This window comes from Lithobates pipiens, unplaced genomic scaffold (genome assembly GCF_037356315.1).
Source record: "Lithobates pipiens isolate NorthernLeopardFrog02 unplaced genomic scaffold, aLitPip1_a1.2 Scaffold_13, whole genome shotgun sequence".
NCBI classification, from domain to species: domain Eukaryota; kingdom Metazoa; phylum Chordata; class Amphibia; order Anura; family Ranidae; genus Lithobates; species Lithobates pipiens.
The window spans coordinates 505,838,818-505,861,232 of record NW_027507718.1 but is presented as its reverse complement, the minus strand read 5'-3'; the positions used below and the strand labels follow the sequence as shown (position 1 = coordinate 505,861,232).

The following is a 22,415-nucleotide window of genomic DNA, read 5'->3' as shown; positions in this document are numbered from 1 at the left end:
ATTGTACCCCATACTCATTCACATAGGGTGGGGGGCCGGTATCCGGGGGCCCCTTACTAAAGGGGGCTCCCGGATTCCGATAAGCCCCCCGCCTGCAGACCCCGACAACCAATGGCCAGGGTTGTCAGGAAGAGGCACTTGTCCTCATCAACATGGGGGCAAGGTGCTTTGGGGTGGGGGGCCGCGCGGCCCCCCCTTCCCCAAGGCACCCCCCATGTTGAGGGCACGCGGCCTGGTATGGCTCGGAGGGGGGGCGCTCGCTCGTCTCCCCCTTTTCTGGCTGGCCGAGTAGCGTGCTCGGACAAGGGTCTGATGTGGACCTGGGGGGGACCCCCACGCCAATTTTTTTCGGCGTTGGGGTTCCCCTTTAAGTCCATACCAGGTGGCGGGGCCAGCAACTTCTCCTTCGCAGGCCCCGCCTACCTGGAGACCCGCTCGAAATGAGCGGACTTTTCTCCGGGCGGGAAAAGTCTGCTCATTTCAAAAGTACGGTGGACTGGCATACACACGGCCGGATTGTCCGCCGAAATGCGAGTCCAGCGGGAAGATTGGAGTGCAAAACTGCTTTCTAAGTCCGCCGTACTTTCGGGTCAAAAAAGTATGCCGGAGGCTACACACGGGGGGATTGTCCGGCGGACTTGAGTTTGCCGGACTTTTCCACCCGATTGTTGGATCGTGTGTACGCGCCATTAGATGTACTTTACATTAGTGATTAACAACGTAAAGCCAAACTCCAGCTAATACTTTTTAGGCAGTTAGCAGCAGTTTTGTTTTTCTTTTGGGATTATTTTGGTATTACATAAATGAATAAAAGCGGATCATTGTGAGCCTTAAGCCGCGTACACACGTAGCCGTCTGTCCGACGTACTTAGTCTGGCGGACTTCCCGCCAGACTGTACGTCGGACTTTCCAAACGGGCTACTTGCCCACACACGGCACTTTTTCAGCGGACTAATACGGCGTACTAAGTCGGCCGTACTATCCGCCATACTTTTGAAATGAACGGACTCGCCCACACACGCGGAGGAAAGTCCGCTCATTTCAAGCGCGCCTCCAGGTAGGCGGGGCCCGCGAAGGACGCGCGGCCCCCCTTCCCCAATGCACCCCCCGTGTTGAGGGCACGCGGCCTGGTACGGCTCGGGGGGGGGGGGGGGGGGCGCTCGCTCGTCCCCCCCTTTCCTGGCCGGCCGGGTAGCGTGCTCGGACAAGGGTCTGATGTGGACCTGGGGGGACCCCCACGCCGATTTTTTTCGGCGTTGGGGTTCCCCTTTAAGTCCATACCAGGCGGCGGGGCCAGCGACGTCTCCTTCGCGTGCCCCGCCTACCTGGAGACCCGCTCGAAATGAGCGGACTTTCCTCCGGGCGGGAAAAGTCTGTTCATTTCAAAAGTACGGCGGACTGGCATACACATGGCCGGATTGTCCGCCGAAATGCGAGTCCGGTGGGAAGATTGGAGTGTAAAACTACTTTCTAAGTACGCCGTACTTTCGGGTCAAAAAAGTATGCCGGAGGCTACACACGGGGGGATTGTTTGGCGGACTTCAGTTTGCCGGACTTTTCCACCCGCTTGTTTGATCGTGTGTCTAGCTAGGACTAAAGCCCCATAAACACAGTAGTAGTTTGTTTTCATTCAACCAGGCAGGGCTGAACAAAAAAAAACAAAAAAAAAAACTTACAGCTCTGGAGGAGCCTATGTACTAACTATCTGATGTTAGTACAGCAATCTCCCCTGCTGTGCTACTGTGTTTTGACAAGGGGGTGGCCCCCCCCACCAGAACACTCCAATCAGTGCGCTCAACCATTGGTTGAGAGCGTTGATTGGGCACCGGTCTGCAGACCTTTATTGTTCATGCCCCTTCAGTAGGCTTCTGTCGAACCGTTTTTATTGAAACGGCCTATTAACTTGCACAGAGCAGGTAAGTATAACGTGTTCGATATTTTTATTTTAAAAAAGTGCCAACCTTTGCAACCCCTTTAAGGTTTTGGCTGAAACACGTTGACATTTTAGTGGGTTTGATTGGATGTCCTAGATTGCTTATCTTTTACCAAATAAAGCACAGTGAAAGATTATTATCGGATTCCAGCTTTCTCTGTAAATTGAATACTTCTTTAACCACTTGCTTACTGGGCACTTAAACCCCCCTCAGTCCCAGACCAATTTTCAGCTTTCAGCGCTGATGCAATTTGAATGACAATTGCGCGGGCATACAACACTGTACCCAAATGAAATTTTTATCATTTTTTTCCCACAAATAGAGCTTTCTTTTGGTGGTATTTAGTTACAGCTCGGAGTTTTATTTTTTGCTAAACAAACAAAAAAAGATGCAAAAAAAAAAAAAAAATCATGTTTTAATAGTTTGTTATAAAATTTTGCAAACGGGTCATTTTTCTCCTTCATTGAAGTGCGCTGATTAGGCGGCACTGATAGGCTGCATTGGTGGGCACTGATGGGCTGCATTGGTGGGCACTGATAGGCTGCATTGGTGGGCACTGATAGGCTGCACTGGTGGGCACTGATAGGCATAGTTAAGGCGGCACTAATAGGCACAGATAAGGCGGCACTGATGGGCAAAGATGGGCACAGATAAGATGGCACGGATGGGTGGCACGGATAAGTGGCACGGATGGGTGGCATGGATGGGCACTGATAGGTACCACTGATAGATGGGACTGATGGGCACTGATAGGTGGCTCTGATAGGTGGCACTGCTGGGCACTGATGGGCGGCACTGGGGTGCAGCACCTTTGAGGCAGATTGTGGGCACTGTGGGTGGCACTGCTGGGTGGCACTGTGGGCACTATGGGCACTGCTGGGTGGCACTGACGGGGGCACTTACTTTTATTCAGGATGGCACTGCAGGGGGCAGGTGGGCACTGGCAGGGGGCAGGTGGTCGCTTGTATTGCTGGCCGTGATCGGGACTGATGTCCCGATCACGGCCGCTGGTGATTGGCTTTTTTTTTTCTCCTTGCGCCGTCAGCGCGAGGAGGAATACTAGCCGATTACCGGCTCCGTTATATCACATGATCAGCTGTCATTGGCTGACAGCTGATCACGTGATAAGGGGTCAGGATCGACCCCTTGCACGGATCGGTGATCAGGCGAGTCTCATGGACTCGCCGATCACAGAGCGCGCCGCGCGCGCCCCTCAGGGGGCGCGCAGGCCGCTCGTACACGGGACTACGTCTATTGACGTCGTCCCGGAAAAGGAGATCCGCGCTGTAGCCGTCATTTGGCTATAGCGCGGATCTCAAGTGGTTAACCAGTTCAGCTCTTTGGCCTGTAAAGTGAAAGTAATCTGGCAGCTGTATAGCCGCCGAGCACTTTACAAGTGCGGCGGCACAGTTCACCCCCCCTGTTGAAACTGGCATGAACTGCATGCATAGGGAATAGCTATTTTTGGTTGCCATGCCCTGGAAATGCATTTGTGACAGACTCACTCGGGACAGAGGCCTTTGCAGGGGACTGAATGCTAGCCTCTTGAATATTGACTATGGGCCCTGGCTTTTAAGGCAACACTACTCTTTGTGAGGCATATGCCTGCTCATCCTTGGAGTAATGTTTCTTTGGATTCAAGGCCATGTCTCCCCAAGACACAGACTCTGGGATCCATGTTAAGGGCCTATATGACACATTTCCAGCAAGGATGGCTTCACACTGTGGGACTCATAGCCGATGCTGATGTCATCAGCAAGCCACCTGTCTAGGGCTGTCTGCTATAATGTATTTATTGCAAGTAAGTCTAGTGTGCCTCCTATTGGCCCATACACACGATCCGAATATCGTACGACATGTTGTACGACCTTTTTTGCTAAATAATCACAAGTAGAAATTGAATAGGTAAATAAAGTCCCGAAAATTCTCATACAACAGAAAAAAAAAAAAATCGGAAGTGATGTCATGTGTTGTAATGTATTTGTATTGTATTTTCGGACCACAACTATACTGACTAAATGAAAATCGGACGATCTAGAATTGTACGAGAAAAAATTTCGAGCATATCCGATCTAATAATATCGGATGAACTGTCATGATCGGCTGTCGAAAGTAGTGTACACAGGATCCGAAAATCGTACGATTCTTCCTCGGATGACAGTTTTCGTACGATATTCGGATCGTGTGTACGGGCCATAAGGTTCTTTCACCCATTGTTATTTGTGTCAAGTAACTCAGCTACTGTCTACTAGCACATTACCCTTGTGGGCTATGTGTACGTATAATGTGCATTGTAATGTGTGAGCTCGCTGATGGCAAGTCTGACTTGAATAGTCTGGGTGGGCACTGAGTCATCCAGGTGTCTAATTGAGGTCATGTTTATAGTATATGACAGTTGTTATATTATATATTATATTCCTGTGTGCAGGTTGTATTGTTAGGTTAAGATGATCTGGAGGGGAATGCCCTCCTGGGGTGTATAAAAGGCTGTATTCTTGTTCAAGTAAACAGTTTTTATTCTGATTTACTCCAAAGCTGGTGTTGTCTAGTTCTTGAGGTGACTATAGACAGATTTGCTGGTCTCCTGTTCCAGAGCTCTGGAAAGCAGCTTCTTGGTGGAGATACCCAGTTAGGATGTCCAGAGTCTGTTACAGAGCTCACAGACGGACCCCGGCGCATCTACTGAGAGGGAAACATTAGTGTTAACGTGAAAGCAAATCTGTTCTTTGGCCATGCTGGGTAAAGCAAGAGGTTTTCTTTAATGCCCTTTCTCTCCTTCACCAGCAGTATATATTTAACTTTTCTTAACCTCTCACCATCACTTCACTCCGCTCAGCCTTAAATCCTGTAGCATTATCCATCCTGAAACTAAAACAAATCAGAATATTCTTGGAGGTCCAAGACAGATTGGTACTCACAGCTGACACTCTTTTCCTATGATCCCTTTTGTGTTACAGAAACACTCATTGCTGTCGCACAAAGTGGCACGGCCATTGCATTGGCAAGCTGTTGAAGAGAAAAAAAAACGACAAGGAGTATTGAGATAAAATGGTCCAACACGAGGAAGGTTAGTAGAAAGTTGTAACGTTAGCACAGATTCATGGTATACTCACGCTGGCAAGATCCCCCATTTACTGGATTTCCTTTGTAACCAGAGATGCAGGTATCGCAGTTCTTGCCAGAGGTGTGGTTCTCACACTTTTCACAGATGCTTTCATTGATACACTTGCTGTGTCCGTTACACTGGCAAGCTACAAAGTCAGCACACAAAAAAATTCACATTTACTATATTAGTCCTTTAGAAGAACCTCTGTATCTGTATACTACAAAATCAGCTTGATGGTACATGGGGCCTGCATACACAAGAACCAAAGGGACATGGGTAACTTTTCATATAACAAGCTGGTGGGGTTTTTCAAAGTATAACAATAAAAAAAGATTAAAACCACACTACAAGATAACATAAAACAAATCAGCTTTTGTGGCAATACTCTCCTTCCATTCACAGCTATTTCCCCCCTATCTCCCCAGTCTGAAATGAGTCAAACAAGAAAGATCCCACCAAAGACGCAAGGCATCAACACATTCAGGTTGAGGTGTTTACAGATTTTTCCCTGACCCTCAACCACAACATCCTAAACTGTAAAGGGCACAAAAGGTTGTTTCTCTACTTAACATGGACAAGCCTCCCACCTGGGTTCCAACTTGCTATGCCTTGCAAACTGTGGGTTTTGACAGTACCCTATCTCCTGACCTAAGGGGTCAACAGTAGCCTCATCCGCTGAAGTACAGTTAAATCATACTTGTTTAAATATATATTAAAAAGGTAAAACAGAGTAAACGTAGTCAAAACATAGCCAGAGTTCAGGAACAGGAATGGATCGTCAGACAAGCCAAAACATCAGGGAGTCAGAGATGAGCGTAGTAGAAGAGCAAGCAGGATCTGGAGCCAGATGGAATGTCAGCCAAGCAAGTTTTTAATAGGAACACAGGAGAGCATCTCTAGAGATGTGACCAAGGTGAAGGCAGAGATCATCTGGGCTGGACGGCTTAAAGAGGAGGGCCGGTTATACAAAAAAAAAAAAAAAAAAAGTCAGCAGCTGCAAACACTGCAGCTGCTGACTTAATCAACACACTCACCTGTCCAGGGTGCCCGCGATGTCGGCCGCCCGAGGCCGACCCGTCCCTCGGCTCTCGGGTCCCGGTGCTGCCATTCCTTGTAAGGGAAACAGGCAGTGGAGTCTTACGGCTTCACTGCCCGTTTCCTACTGCGCATGTGCGAGTCCCGCAGCTACTGCGCATGCGCGAGTCCCGCAGCGCTTTCTGAATGGGACGCGCTGTGTTCTGGAACACACAGTTCCCAGAACACAGCGCGACTCATTACCCAGAAGACACCACGACGAAGACAGAAGACAGAAGATCTCCGCGGAGGAGGAAGAGGAAGATTAGGAGAAAGTGCCTAGCAACAGGCATTTCTGGTAAGTAAAAAAAAAAAAATTTTCATTTTTTTTTTTTTATATTTTTTTGTAATTTTTAATATTTTTTTTGTTTTCAGGGTGGCCCTCCACTTTAAGTAGGCAGGGCTGACGAGCAGGATATCATCAACAGGTGAGTCACTGTGGAGAGAAAGAAGCTGGCAATTGGCCGACAGGACAGCTGAGTGGCCAGCTTTGAACAGGAAGGGCTGAGCTCAGCCCTGGCGCCAGTCCACAGGCAAACAACCGCTACGCCCAAACATCAGGAAGAAACGAGTGTATCCGTGGCTTTGTGTACTGTATAATTATAGGTCCAAGCAACTTCACCCACATGCTTGTGCATTCAATCCTGTTGTTCCTCTGTGGATGATATGGGTTGGTGTGAGATTTGTGAATTCCACTGAGCTGACACAGTTAATTGAAAACTTGTTGAGACTGAAGGACCACAACCTGGAAAACGTCCCGCTGCTCAGAGGGGATTTGTGCCCAGGGCCATACTGGCCTACCAGAATACCGGGAAATTTCCCAGTAGGCCACCTGCTCTGGGGCCACTTTGTGCTGTGCCTGCAGTGCTCCGTTCCCCTCTGCCCTCTTCCTCTTGTGGAGCTGGGTCTGTGTGTGTGCGGTGGTGATGTAACAAGATCCTGCCCCCCTAGACTGGCTCTTGTGATAGTCTTCTATGGAACACTGATTGAATCAGTGTTCTGCCTCTCACATGAGACGGTCTAGGGGGGGTGGGACCTTGTTACATCACCACCGTAAACACACAGACCCAGCTCCACGGCATACAGTGGGAGATAGCCAATGTGTGTTCAATCCAGAAAATGGTGAGGCTGCAATCATGGGCACAGAGGCTGCAATTGTTGGCCACAGAGGCTGCAATACATTGTGGGCACAGAGGCTGCAATTGGTGGGTACAGAGAGGCTGAAATTTGTGAGCACAGAGAGGCTGCATTCACGGGCACAGAGAGGCTGCATTGATGGGCACAGTGAGGCTGCATTGATGGGCACAGCGAGGCTGCAATGGTGGGCACAGCAAGGCTACCTTGGTGGGTACAGCAAGGCTGCATTCATGGGCACTGTAAAGCTGCATTTGATGGGCACAGTGAGGCTGCAATGATGGGCACTGTAAAGCAGCATTTGATGGGCACAGTGAGGCTGCAATGATGGGCACCGTAAGGCTGCATTGGTTGGCACAGTGAGGCTGCATTTGTGGGCACACTGAGGCTGCATTGGTGGGCACAGTGAGGCTGCATTCACCGGCACAGTGAGGCTGCATTCACCGGCACAGTGAGAGTGCATTGATGGGCACAGTGAGGCTGCATTTGATGGGCACAGTGAGGCTGCATATGACGGTCACTGGTGAGGCTGCATTGATCTCTTGTATCATGTTTGCAGTCACTGGCCATCTCTTGTATCATGTCTGCAGTCTCTGGCCATGTCACGTATCAGATAAGACCAGAACTGTGTGGACTGCAACAGAGGAAACCCAAACGTGTATAAGTGAATATGATTTATTAAGTAAAGTGAATAATATAAATACAACCACACAGTGCAATAAACCAACCAACAAAGACCCCCAAACAACAACAGACAGATATGTACAATAAATGGGAAATACCAGGATCGTAAACGATAGGCAGGCCAGGGTCATACACAGAGGATCAGCAAATAAACAAGGGCAGTCCAGAATCAGAGTCACAAGCCAGGCCAAGGTCATACACAGGGAGATCAGCAAATGGGGTAAGGAACACAGGACAGGGAGAGGATGGATGGATCAGACTGCAGGACAGGAATAATGGTAACAGGTGGGACAGGTTAGGGACCAGGACAGGGAAACAGGATCAGAACCACGGGTCACAGGTTCAGGGCACAGGAACAGGATCGCAAGCAGCAGGTCAGGGCACAAGGAACAATACCGAGGCAAACATATGACTGCTTGCCAGCTATTTATAGGCCTATGATTGGCCTCAAGTGACACCTGATTGCAGGAGGTGCTGCCTGCTCCATACTGCCAGGATCCATCCGCTGGTGGACGCCAGTACTGCGGCCCAAAGATGATATAGCATCAGCAGGGAAAAGCTCTCCTGACAGCTCAAAACTGACAGGAGACACCTGCTGGTGGACCTCAGTACTGCACGCCAAAAGACAGATAATATCAGCGGATGGAACATTTCCTGACAGTACCCCCCCTCAAAGGAGCGGCCTCCGGACGCTCCAACTAGCTGCTGCTGGGACAAGTCCATGGCATCAAGCTGAGCAACAGGCGGAGTCATAACAGGTTTAGCAGCAGGCACATCAGGCTGGGCAGCCGGCACAGGCACATCAAGCGAGGCAGATGGTACATCAAGCTGGGCAGAGGGCACGGGCACTTCAAGCTGGAGCAATGGGCACCGCAGGCTGGACAGCGGGCACCGGCACTTCAGGCTGGACAGCGGGCAGGAACACCTCAGGCCAGGAGGCAGGCACATCAGCCCGGGAGGCAGCAAGGCAGGCACCGGGACGGCTAGCTGGAAGGCCTCAGACTGGAAGGCCGGGACATCAGACTGGGAGGCCGGGACATCAGACTGGGAGGCATCGGACTGGAAGGCCGGGACATCAGACTGAAAGGCATCGGACTGGAAGGCCGGGACATCAGACTGGAAGGCATCGGACTGGAAGGCCGAGACATCAGACTGGAAGGCATCGGACTGGAAGGCCGGGACATCAGACTGGAAGGCATCAGACTGGAAGGCCGGGACATCAGACTGGAAGGCATCAGACTGGAAGGCCGGGACATCAGACTGGAAGGCATCAGACTGGAAGGCCGGGACATCAGACTGGAAGGCATCAGACTGGAAGGCCGGGACATCAGACTGGAAGGCCGGGAAATCAGACTGGAAGGCATCAGACTGGAAGGCCGGGACATCAGACTGGAAGGCATCAGACTGGAAGGCCGGGACATCAGACTGGAAGGCATCAGACTGGAAGGCCGGGACATCAGACTGGAAGGCATCAGACTGGAAGGCCGGGACATCAGACTGGAAGGCATCAGACTGGAAGGCCGGGACATCAGACTGGAAGGCATCAGACTGGAAGGCCGGGACATCAGACTGGAAGGCATCAGACTGGAAGGCCGGGACATCAGACTGGAAGGCATCAGACTGGAAGGCATCAGACTGGAAGGCCGGGACATCAGACTGGAAGGCATCAGACTGGAAGGCCGGGACATCAGACTGGAAGGCATCAGACTGGAAGGCCGGGACATCAGACTGGAAGGCATCAGACTGGAAGGCCGGGACATCAGACTGGAAGGCCGGGACATCAGACTGGAAGGCATCAGACTGGAAGGCCGGGACATCAGACTGGAAGGCATCAGACTGGAAGGCATCAGGCTGCAAGGCCGGGACATCAGACTGGAAGGCATCAGACTGCAAGGCCGGGACATCAGACTGGAAGGCATCAGACTGCAAGGCCGGGACATCAGACTGGAAGGCATCAGACTGCAAGGCCGGGACATCAGACTGGAAGGCATCAGACTGCAAGGCCGGGACATCAGACTGGAAGGCATCAGACTGCAAGGCCGGGACATCAGACTGCAAGGCATCAGACTGCAAGGCCGGGACATCAGACTGCAAGGCATTAGACTGCAAGGCCGGGACATCAGACTGCAAGGCATCAGACTGCAAGGCGTCAGGCTGCAAGGCCGGGACATCAGGCTGGAAGTCGTCAGGCTGGAAGGCCGGGACATCAGGCTGGAAGTCGTCAGGCTGGAAGGCCGGGACATCAGGCTGGAAGTCGTCAGGCTGGAAGGCCGGGACATCAGGCTGGAAGTCGTCAGGCTGGAAGGCCGGGACATCAGGCTGGAAGTCGTCAGGCTGGAAGGCCGGGACATCAGGCTGGAAGTCGTCAGGCTGGAAGGCCGGGACATCAGGCTGGAAGTCGTCAGGCTGGAAGGCCGGGACATCAGGCTGGAAGTCGTCAGGCTGGAAGGCCGGGACATCAGGCTGGAAGTCGTCAGGCTGGAAGGCCGGGACATCAGACTGGAAGGCATCAGACTGGAAGGCATCAGACTGGAAGGCCAGGACATCAGACTGGAAGGCATCAGGCTGGAAGGCCGGGACATCAGACTGGAAGGCATCAGGCTGGAAGGCCGGGACATCAGACTGGAAGGCATCAGGCTGGAAGGCCGGGACATCAGACTGGAAGGCATCAGACTGGAAGGCCGGGACATCAGACTGGAAGGCATCAGACTGCAAGGCCGGGACATCAGACTGGAAGGCATCAGACTGCAAGGCCGGGACATCAGACTGTAAGGCATCAGACTGCAAGGCCGGGACATCAGACTGCAAGGCATCAGACTGCAAGGCGTCAGACTGCAAGGCGTCAGACTGCAAGGCGTCAGACTGCAAGGCGTCAGACTGCAAGGCGTCAGACTGCAAGGCGTCAGACTGCAAGGCGTCAGACTGCAAGGCGTCAGGCTGCAAGGCCCGGACATCAGGCTGCAAGGCGCCAGGCTGGAAGGCCCGGACATCAGGCTGCAAGGCGCCAGGCTGGAAGGCCCGGACATCAGGCTGCAAGGCGTCAGGCTGGAAGGCCCGGACATCAGGCTGCAAGGCGTCAGGCTGGAAGGCCCGGACATCAGGCTGCAAGGCGTCAGGCTGGATAGCAGGCAGATGATTGGCAGAATCAGGTGGGTGGTCAGGTTCAGCTGGCATGCAGGCAGACTGGAGCAGGTTGGTTGATGTGGAGGCAGGTTGCGTTACTGGCAGGATCAAATGGGTAGGAAAGAACTTCCGTCTCTTTTTAGATTTGGCTACTGAAGGCCTGTAGGTAGCTGCAGATCTATAGGTAGGGGATGAAGCAGACTGGAGAGAAGGGTTGGAATATGGCAGGGAAGAGGTAACAGTGGCTGGGGGAAGTTCTTGAGGGATAGTGGGCCACAGTAAAGAGGCAGTTGGATTAAAGGCAGGATATGTGCAGCAGGAAGAAACAGGGTATTGATATTTGGTGGGGGGTAGAGTATATTGGGCTGAAACTGAGGTTGCCATAGGTGATGGAGGAAGAGACTCTTGGGCAGGCAGGTGTTTGGTAGCAGAGATGGTTTGTTGTGGGCTGGCTGTGGCTGATTGCAAAATACCAGACCATGCTAAAAGTAGTGGTTGTACAAACTGCGGGTTACATACGGCCTGTCTGACAAGGGATTGTACGGAATAAACACATTCTATTATCATCTGTTGGGAACAGGCTGTGTAATGCTCAAAAAAGTAAGGGGAATCATCTTCCAGAAGCCATACCAGAGATGTGACTTGATTAATACTGAAAGGGGGAGAAAAATCATCATGGCCCTCTGGGATGCAGGGCAGGGCCAGCTCTGTGCAGATTTGAATTAACGGCTGAACATCCCCAAACAACATACAGCCCTGATCAACCCAGGAGTGAGCTAAACGAATGGTTTCCAACAGCTGATCACTGGTCCACTCTTTCAGTGTCTGGCGGAGGTAGTCACCACTCTCAGACGCCAACAAAGCATAGTAACGAATCACCTCTAAATTAATTTCAGAAGCAACCTGAACCAAGATGGTTCCTCTGTGTAGCCACTTCTGGTCAGGGATGGCCTCGGTATTCTGTCACGTATCAGATAAGACCAGAACTGTGTGGACTGCAACAGAGGAAACCCAAACGTGTATAAGTGAATATGATTTATTAAATAAAGTGATTAATATAAATACAACCACACAGTGCAATAAACCAACCAACAAAGACCCCCAAACAACAACAGACAGATATGTACAATAAATGGGAAATACCAGGATCGTAAACGATAGGCAGGCCAGGGTCATACACAGAGGATCAGCAAATAAACAAGGGCAGTCCAGAATCAGAGTCACAAGCCAGGCCAAGGTCATACACAGGGAGATCAGCAAATGGGGTAAGGAACACAGGACAGGGAGAGGATGGATGGATCAGACTGCAGGACAGGAATAATGGTAACAGGTGGGACAGGTTAGGGACCAGGACAGGGAAACAGGGAAACAGGATCAGAACCACGGGTCACAGGTTCAGGGCACAGGAACAGGATCGCAAGCAGCAGGTCAGGGCACAAGGAACAATACCGAGTCAAACATATGACTGCTTGCCAGCTATTTATAGGCCTATGATTGGCCTCAAGTGACACCTGATTGCAGGAGGTGCTGCCTGCTCCATACTGCCAGGATCCATCCGCTGGTGGACGCCAGTACTGCGGCCCAAAGATGATATAGCATCAGCAGGGAAAAGCTCTCCTGACAGCTCAAAACTGACAGGAGACACCTGCTGGTGGACCTCAGTACTGCACGCCAAAAGACAGATAATATCAGCGGATGGAACATTTCCTGACAGGCCATCTCTTGTACCATGTCTGCAGTCTCTGACCATCTTTAGTATGATGTCCTCAGTCTCAAACCATCTTTTGTACCATGCCCGCAGCCTCTGACACCTCCTGTACCATGCCTGCAGCCTCTGACCATCTCTTGTATCATGTCCTTAGTCTCTAACCATCTCCTGTATCATGTCCTCAGTCTCTAACCATCTTTTGTACCATGGCTGAAACCTCTGACCATCTCTTGTCTTATATCGTGTCTGCAGTCTCTGAGTCTCTGGAGAGGAGTCACGAGTGAGAGTGCCCCCAGGATGGGGATCATGGGAGAAGTCAGACGTGTGTACTGTGGAGAAAAGACTATAGGAAAAAAATCAGAGCCACCAACCTGGAGCCGTCTAACTGAGCCCTGCACAGTATATTTGAGAGGAGGTCAGTGACAGCGCAAGTCTAAGTGGGGGTCACTGATGTAATGTGGGAGTGAATACAATAATATAAGGGGGCACTGATATAAAGGTTTCCCCCTTATATCAGTAAACCACCCCCTTACCTTTGTGTATTCTTTCTGCAGAAGGTGGTCTCTGGAAACCAGAGTCCCGTCCCCCCACGTTCCCAGAGTTCCTGGGGTGCCCCTTGATGACTGACCAAACATACCACCTTTAACTGGAATTTGCATATATGTATATGTATGTGTATTCATATATTTATATATAATACACTCTTCAAATGTGCTTTAAAATGCATGGTTTTCCCTTTCATGAACAAGGAAATAATTATGATGGTTATGACGTTGGGCTGGTATAATAATGCTATGGGGCTGGTATGACATTTTTTCCAGAGCTGGTCTTTATTCCCAGTCCGGCCCTGTTGAGCCCCCAGGTACAATATTCTCTCTAGATTTCTAGGCAATCCTGGATCAACTGTCAGACTTCAGCTGAAAGGGCTGAAGATGTTCTCTTCAAGAAGGCTTCTTGTGTCTGGTAAGGAACTGCCATATCTGTGAAATTTACAGGTCCTGCCATTGTAAGGCAGCCCATTCTTTTAGATTTACACAACATTGGTGGGCATCTGGGTAGCATAGATGATCAACACATTCCTGGCTAGCGCTGCCTGAACTAATACAGAAAAATGGAGAAACCAACTAGAAGTGGGACTTTATAGGTACTACCATATTCACACATGTAGGGAAATATATATAAAAAATGTTTTGTTATACAAAAAAATATATATAATTACAATATCACAGAAATAAATAATCAAGGATGCATAACAATACACAAAAAATCATGGATAGGTGTAATAGAGTAACCCAAACCCAACGACGTTTCAGAGATGAGTCGTGTTCTCCTTCATCAGGGTTTTTTTCGGGTAACACCATATATCCTAATCACTAGGTACATTCTAGCATCCAAAACAATTTTAAAATAAATGCAGAAGAGACATCCTGATGCAGGGGCCAATCCGAATCCCGTCCAACCAGATATTCTTTAAAGAGTATATAGATGGTAAACAAGAAAAGGAAAATTAGAAAAGGCAAGGGAATAATATTGAATTCCCCCACTTAATCACCTATCCTATCAGCCACACTGCAGTCCAAAATATCGGGCCAACAGGGGGCCTAAATGTGCCCTGGGGCCCAGAAGAGGCTGGAGAATCTTAGTCAAACAGTGATGTCGCTTACAGGCCACTAATAAACAGGACAGGGATGCATCAAGGGCCCCGGAGTCCCATGAAGTTGTACCCACTGCACAGACTGGGTTCAAGTCACGGCCCTACCAAGTATGCCAAAACCAGTGTCCGTCTCCAAGCCCACTTTTTTTGTATAATAAAACATTTTTTATATATATTTTCCTACATGTGTGAATATGGTAGTACCTATAAAGTCCCACTTCTAGGGGGTTTCTCCATTTTTCTATCCTTCTGGGATGTGGTACACCTTTTATAGCAGATTTATTTCAGATAGCTCTGTTCCTGAACTAATACAGGAGCCAATACTGGTGTACATCTCCCTGCGGCTGCTCTATAGGTAAGCGAGATAGGGCATCCATGCTGCTTTGCAGCTGCCCCAGCTTGTAGTTGATCCTGTAGTAAAAGCGAGCCAACTGTGCCACTGACCACCTGCTGGATGAAGTAAAAACTACACCTGTCAGTTCCTACAAGCTGGAACACCCAATGCTCCCGATACACAGGAACAGAGCCAGGAACTATTGCAGGGAGATCTCATTGTTTGTAATATTCAGGGTATAAATAACTTGCTCAGAACTAAAGGATCAATTTTGGATGTGCTGACCCATTCCGTTAATGAAATAGAACATCACAACACTGTGTTTCTATGAAGTCGATTAATAGATGTATCTGCTTGGACTATAGATTAAGATATTCTGGCAGTTCACCATTTTTGCTGCAGTACCTGGACACGTGATAAAGGACCAGTTCTCTGCAGGACATATGCTGGCATCCAAGACCATGTCCAAGTTGCTGGACTTTGTAGTTGCTGACCCGCTGGCCAGTTCCATTGGTCCGCGGTAAGAGCCCTCCATACACTGCCCTCGGCCTGTATTACTGGGGTCCATACACCAGCCACACGCAGGTTGCTCCAGACACTGAGCACATGTATGATATCCAGAACAGTTCTCTGCTGCAAAGGAAAAAAGAAGAAACAAATCACTAGAGGAAGCCATGTAGAAGAGAATACAATGCTTTGCATCTTACCCTGGTGGACTCCATTAAGGGCTAACTCCACATTTCATACTATGCTACATCCATATTTGTTCTTGCAAATATGGTGCATTTATTATTTATTTTGAAAAATGTGGACCTAGTCTTTAAAGTAACACAAAAAAAAAATTTCAATTATGTATTCTTTACTCAAAAATCCTCAAAGCACCGCTGAAGCGGGCGGTTTTAACCCTTTTTCGGCTAAAACTGCCCCGCTAGTGGGCGCATACCGCCGCTAAAACTACGGTAAAGCGCCGCTAAAAATAGCGGCGCTTTACCGCCGAAGCCGGCACCACCTCAGTGTGAAAGGGGCCTAAGAGGGAGGCTACATTTGTTCTCCATAGTCACACTGTATGTAGCAACATACTCATCCTCTCTTACTCTCCCCAGAGATGGGCTGTGGACTATGGACTAATTTGTACTACTTGTTCTAAACAGATGGAAGCAGTGGCAGCTGCTAAAAAAACCCTCAAGCTACTGTGTAGCTCTATGAAACGCGTCCACCTTTGTTCCGGCCATCACACTTGTGGTGTGTGTCATGTACCTTCTATGAAATATTCAATAAATGGACTTCTATTACGTCGGTGTGCAGCCAATTTCTTTCATTCAGTCTTCCACGGCAGGCGAGCCGGGGCTTGCACCCGTACGAAGAGTCCCATCCCAATTGATTTTATTTGAAACTACTCATCTGGAGTGGCGGTCTATCACAAAAATATCCAGCAGCTTTTATCTCCGGAGTTGGAAAACTTGTCAGATGTTATCATGCTGATAACAGAGGAATGGAGCAGCAGAAAAAAAGCGCGACTTAGTGCTTTGGAGAGAGATAAGTAAACACTACAGATATATGTGCCCAGGTCAGAGTTCATGAATGGGGTTTACATCCACTCTAAGGAAGAGGGCTGAGGGTTTCTCTTTTTATAAAAGGTGTGCATGTACTTTCAGCTAAAAAACACTGGCTCAATAGCTCAAATAAACAGGAGGTCTATGTGTAAAAAATTTCCCATGTGGATATCTTAAAGCGGAGTTCCACCCTAAAGTGGAACTTCCGCTCATCGGAACCCTCCCCCCCTCCGGTGTCACAGTTGGCACCTTTCAGGGGTGAGGGGGGTGCAGATACCTGTCCAAGACAGGTATTTGCACCCACTTCCAGGCAAAGAGTCCCGGGAGTCTATGCTTCTTCCTGTCCCACCCCGCTGTCTGCTTGGACACACACGGGTCCCAGAGACAGCGCGGACCATTCCCATTGTGCTGCGCGGCTCGTGCATGCGCAGTAGGGAACCGGGACGTGAAGCCGTAATGCTTTACTTCCTGATTCCCTCACCTAGAATGGCAGCAGCCGAGAGCCGAGCGATTGGCCTCGGCTGCCGACATCGCTGGACCCCGGGACCATTTATTAAAAGTCAGCAGCTGTAGTATTTATAGATGCTGGCTTTTAATAATTTTTTTTCCAGTGGACTCCTTCTTTAAGCATTTGCACAGGCACAATAAAATGACTGCCATATTGTTTGTAATAGGATAAACTCCTAGGATCGGCATTTTTAATAAAGGACTTGTCCCAAGCTGTCTCTAGTATTTTTTACAATTTTTGACACTTTTTTGTGAAATGGTAGGGGTACAATGTTCCCCGTTACCAATTCACATAGGGGGAAAGAGGCCGGGATCTGGGGGTCCCCTTGTTAAAGGGGGCTTCCAGATTCCTGAAGGGTTGGGTATGGATTTTGGGGGGGACCCCTACACCATTATTTTTTTTAGATTTGGCGCAGGGTTCCCCTTAATTTCCATATCAGACGTGAAGGGCCTGGTATGGATTCTAGGGGGACCCCCCACGCAATTTTTTTTCTACATTTTGGTTCGGGTTTCCCTTAATAGTCATACCAGACCCGAAGGGCCTGAAAATGGACAGAGGGGGCATGCTATTTTTTTCAGCCCGTTTTATCTATATTGTTGAGACCCGACAATTCATTAGAGCCATAATCAGTTTTAAATGACAATTTTTCCTTTAGAAATATAATTTTGCTGCGGTACTGTTCTAAACACAGGAAAAATGCGCCACTTTACAGGCATACTATAGACACCCCCCAGCCAGGATATTTAAAGGAATAATTCATTTTTATTGTTTCACTTTGAGCATTAAAAAAAATCAGTGCTCCCGAAAAAACGTTAGTTTGCATTGATACATGTGCCCTGGGGCAGGACCCGGGTCCCCAAACACTCTTTATGACAAAATCTTGCATATAAGTCTTTAAAATGAACACTTTTGATTTTTCATGTTAATGTCCTATAGACTTTAATGGTGTTCCGGCGGCTTTCGAATTTGCCACGAACACCGCATATTGTTCACTGTTTGGCAAAAAAATATGCAGTGTTCAGTGAACACCCCATGTTCGACTCGAACTTACGTTCGACACGAACATCGGGCGCATCCCTATTAGTGAGAGATTATTCTGGATGAAGGAGCACAGGGGGCATATTTGGACAGCAGCATTGTCAGACTGGGGGGAGGGGGTTGTAAGATGTACTAGCAGATTTACATACACTAATAAATTAAGCTGAACTCCAGCTCACACTTTATAAGAAGTTACTGCAAACATTTTTTTTTTTCCCTTTTGGGATAAAGGTTTTACATGAATAAATAAAAGCTGATCATTGTAAGCAGCTATGTCAGTAATAAATGGTTTGTCCCATCCTTGTAACTAATACATCTGCTGTCCTGCAGAAAAAAAACAGCACAACAGACTTACTGGCTGGATTACTAGGTGAAAATAAGGTAGTGGAAACCTAAAAAAAGAAAGCAAATGTAGCCATCACATCTAAGAATTTGTAGGCTGCAACAGAATTCATGTTCGCTTTCGGGTTTAATACCACTTTAAGATATATACCGGCCAGGGCCGGTGCTACCACTAGGCAAACTAGGCAGCCGCCTAGGGCGCACTGCCGCCTAGGGCGCCCGGCCGCTGGTGTTCCTACCTCCCTCTCTCCATCAGCAACTAACTTAACAAGCAGGCGCTCCATACAGTATCAGAGGCGCCAGTGCAGCGGTGGCGGGGTACTGTATTCATTAAGGAAAGGAAACATCCCCTGCGCCGCTGCGCTGATGATGATGACAGTGCCTGATGATCACAGTGCCAGTGAGTGTGACCTGTGTCTGTACCACCATACGCGGTCACATCACCACCGTCTCTGATGTTCCCTAGCGAGCGGCGGCAGTGAGAAGAGGAGGGGAGAGAGCCCGGACAAAGAGCAGCGCCGGCCGGCCGGCCCTGAAGTGCTTGCCTGCAGGATATATGGAACCGGGCTGGGGCGGATGAGATGGAAGCCCCGGCTGCATGTAAGTTCGGGATTGGTGCCATTTCCCCGCCCTCTTCCTCCTGGACCGTCGGCATAGTTAGTGAGGAGAGACAGCAGCGCCGCTCTGCTCAGAGTGAGGTTACCAGAGCACTCGTACAGGTAGTGGAAAAACAGTAACCTGAATTTAAAAAAAAAAACATTTTCTGCTGTCAGGTTTATATTGTATTATGTACAGAGGGGGCAGAGGTGTGGGGGGTGGGCGCAGAGAGGAACTGAAGTGCTTGGGGGGGGGGAGGGGCAGAGGAGAAAAGATATGTGTGTGTGTGTGTGTGTATGTGGGGGGGGGGGGGGGGGGGGGGGTTACAGAGGGAAACAAATGTGTGTGTGGGGGGGGGGGGCAGAGGGGAACATGTGTGTGTGGGGGGGGGGGGACAGATGGGAAGATATGTGTGGGGGGGGAGAGGGGAATATATGTGTGTGGGGGGGGCAGAGGGGAACATATGTGTGGGGGGGGCAGAGGGGAATATATGTGTGGGGGGGACAGAGGGGAATATATGTGTGTGGGGGGGACAGAGGGGAAGATGTGTGTGGGGGGGAGACAGATGGGAAGATATGTGTGGGGGGGGAGACAGATGGGAAGATATGTGTGGGGGGGGAGACAGATGGGAAGATATGTGGGGGGGGGGAGACAGATGGGAAGATATGTGTGGGGGGGACAGAGGGGAATATATGTGTGGGGGGGACAGAGGGGAAGATATGTGTGGGGGGGAGAGGGGAATATATATGTGTGTGGGGGGGGGCAGAGGGGAACATATGTGTGGGGGGGCAGAGGGGAACATATGTGTGGGGGGGGACAGAGGGGAATATATGTGTGTGGGGGGGACAGAGGGGAAGATATGTGTGGGGGGGAGACAGATGGGAAGATATGTGTGGGGGGGACAGAGGGGAAGATATGTGTGGGGGGGGGACAGAGGGGAAGATATGTGTGGGGGGGACAGAGGGGAATATATGTGTGTGGGGGGGGGACAGAGGGGAATATATGTGTGTGGGGGGACAGAGGTGAACATATGTGTGGGGGGGGGGGACAGAGGGGAACATATGTGTGGGGGGGACAGAGGGGAATATATGTGTGTGGGGGGGGGGACAGAGGGGAATATATGTGTGGGGGGGGACAGAGGGGAACATATGTGTGGGGGGGACAGAGGGGAATATATGTGTGGGGGGGACAGAGGGGAATATATGTGTGGGGGGGACAGAGGGGAATATATGTGTGTGTGTTGGGGGACAGAGGGGAATATATGTGTGTGGGGGGGACAGAGGGGAACATATGTGTGGGGGGGACAGAGGGGAACATATGTGAGGGGGGGAGGAGGTTAACGAAGGGAACAGATGTGTGGGGGGAGGGTACAGAGGGGAACAGAGGTGGGGGGGTACAGAGGGGAACAAATGTGTGTGGGGGGTTACAGAGGGGAACAGAGGTGGGGGGTACAGAGGGGAACAGAGGTGGGGGGTACAGAGGGGAACAAATGTGTGTGTGGGGTTACAGAGGGGAACAGAGGTGGGGGGAACAGAGGTGGGGGGTACAGAGGGGAACAGAGGTGGGGGTACAGAGGGGAACAGAGGTGGGGGTATAGAGGGGAACAGATGTGTGGCATACAGTGGGGAACACAGGTGCAGGGGGGTACAAAAGATAAACAAAAGTGTGGGGAGGTTACAGAGATAAACAGAGTTGTGAGGGGGGTGGGGTGCAGCGGGGAAGGATGTTCAGGGGATTGATGAAGCAATTGGGGTGATCTGAGTTGCTAAAAATACAGGAATTGGGGTGATTTGAGGTGTGCAGGGTCAAACTAGGCATCCGCCTAGGGCGCCCGGCCGCTGGTGTTCCTACTCCCTCTCTCTCTCAGCAACTAACTTAACAAGCAGCCGCTCTGCTCCGGAGTCCCTCCATACAGTACCAGAGGCGCCAGTGCAGTTCAAGTTCACCTTTGTGAAAAAATAATAAATGCAGATCTTTTTGCAAAAAGGTAAAAAAAATTGCATTTATTATTATTTTAGTCATTGTCTGTGTATTTGTCTGCTCGTACGGACAGGCAGTTACACAGCTAGCCTGTCTGTATACTACTCTAGCCTGTCCATATACCTGTGAACCATGACTGGCGCAAGGAAGCGAGCCGGTGCCACCACTATTTGTCTTCAGGCCAGGTCCAGAGGCACAGGTGTGGGCCTGTGCTTCACAGCTGAAGAAAAGGTGGAGAGCTGCTGCAAAATCTCCCCCACCATCTCCACCACATACCTGGGCAGGGAAAAGGGGTGGAGTCAGGGGCAGAGCTAATGGGGGCGCCAAAATGAGATTTCGCCTAGGGGGTCTAAAAATCCTTGCACCAGCCCTGATACCGGCTGCTTTTTATTTTGTAAAATCTGGTGTGGGGGAAAGCTTCAGGGGAGGACTGGAGGGATTTCAAACTATGATTTGGGATTTAAGTGAAATTCAATTAAATACTGTAAGCAGACATGCCACAAAAAGCTACACGCACAGTTAAAAGTACATATGTGTATTAAGAATGATTACCAAATGATTCCCATCATACACAGTCAACCAGATAACAACATTATTTCATGTGCCACCTGCCCACCCTCTACACAATGGTATCAGCAGGATACTGTAATAGGAAACAGGGGTGCCACCTGACTAGTTATGCAATGTGGTATGAGAGAAATCGCAAGACTAGCTGAACAGAATTACAAATCCTTTGGCACGTAAAAGAGGTAATTCAAGATCTCAGTGAAGTCCTTGCACCTCTCTCCTTACACGATGAAGCAGTTAGTTCTTTATCCCTAAACCAGTAAGCCACCAATTGCCCCAATCTCCTCCATAATTATGACATTATAAGAGAGAGAGAGGAGAGAATAGAGAGAGAAAGAGAGAGAATAGACAGAGAGCAAGAATAGAGAGAGAATAAAGAGAGAGAGAGAGAGTAGAAGAGAGAGAGAGAAAGAGAGAGAATAGAGAGGAGAGAGAGAGAGCAAGAGAGAATAGGGAGAGAGAGAGAGAGATAGAGAGAGAATAGAGAGAGAGAGAGAGAGAGAGAGAGAGAGCAGAGAGAGAGAGAGAGAGAGAGCAGAGAGAATAGAGAGAGAGAGAGAGAGAGAGAGAGAGAGAGGGAGAGAGAGAAAGAGAGAAATAGGGAGAGAGAAGAGAGAGAGATAGAGAGAAGAGAGAATAGAGAGAGGGAATAGAGAGAGAGAGAATAGAGGGGAGAATATATATAATATATAGAGAGAAAGAGAAATGGAGAGAGAAAGAGAGAAGAGAGAGAGAGAGAAGAAGAGAGAGAGAGAATAGAGAGAGAGAGAATAGAGAGAGAGAGAGAGAGAGAGAGAGAGAGAAGAGAGAAATAGAGAGAGAGAGAGAGAGAGAGAGAGAGAGAGAGAGAGAGAGAGAGAGAGAGAGAGAGAGAGAATAGAGAGAATATAGAGAGAGGAGAGAGATAATAGAGAGCAAGAGAAAGAGCAAGAGAGAATAGGGAGAGAGAGAGAGAAAGAGAGAGAGAGAGAATAGAGAAGTGAGAGAATAAAGAGAGAAAGAGAGGAGAAAGAGTGAGAGAGAGAGAGAGAGGAGAGGAGAGCGAGAGAGTGAAGAAGCGAGAGATGAGAATAGAGAGA

The 22,415-nt window shown here is 49.5% G+C and overlaps 1 protein-coding gene across 1 annotated transcript in view; it reads right to left on the bottom strand.

The window, feature by feature from the left end:
* The window catches only part of LOC143975571 (attractin-like), a gene marked incomplete in the record, with an annotated part of 173,878 nt that overhangs the window by 55,713 nt on the left and 95,750 nt on the right, over positions 1 to 22,415 (bottom strand). Inside the window, 3 exon segments of the mRNA XM_077478034.1 lie at positions 4,853 to 4,940; positions 5,048 to 5,185; positions 15,157 to 15,384. Of these exon segments, the coding sequence (XP_077334160.1) occupies positions 4,853 to 4,940; positions 5,048 to 5,185; positions 15,157 to 15,384 (454 nt within the window).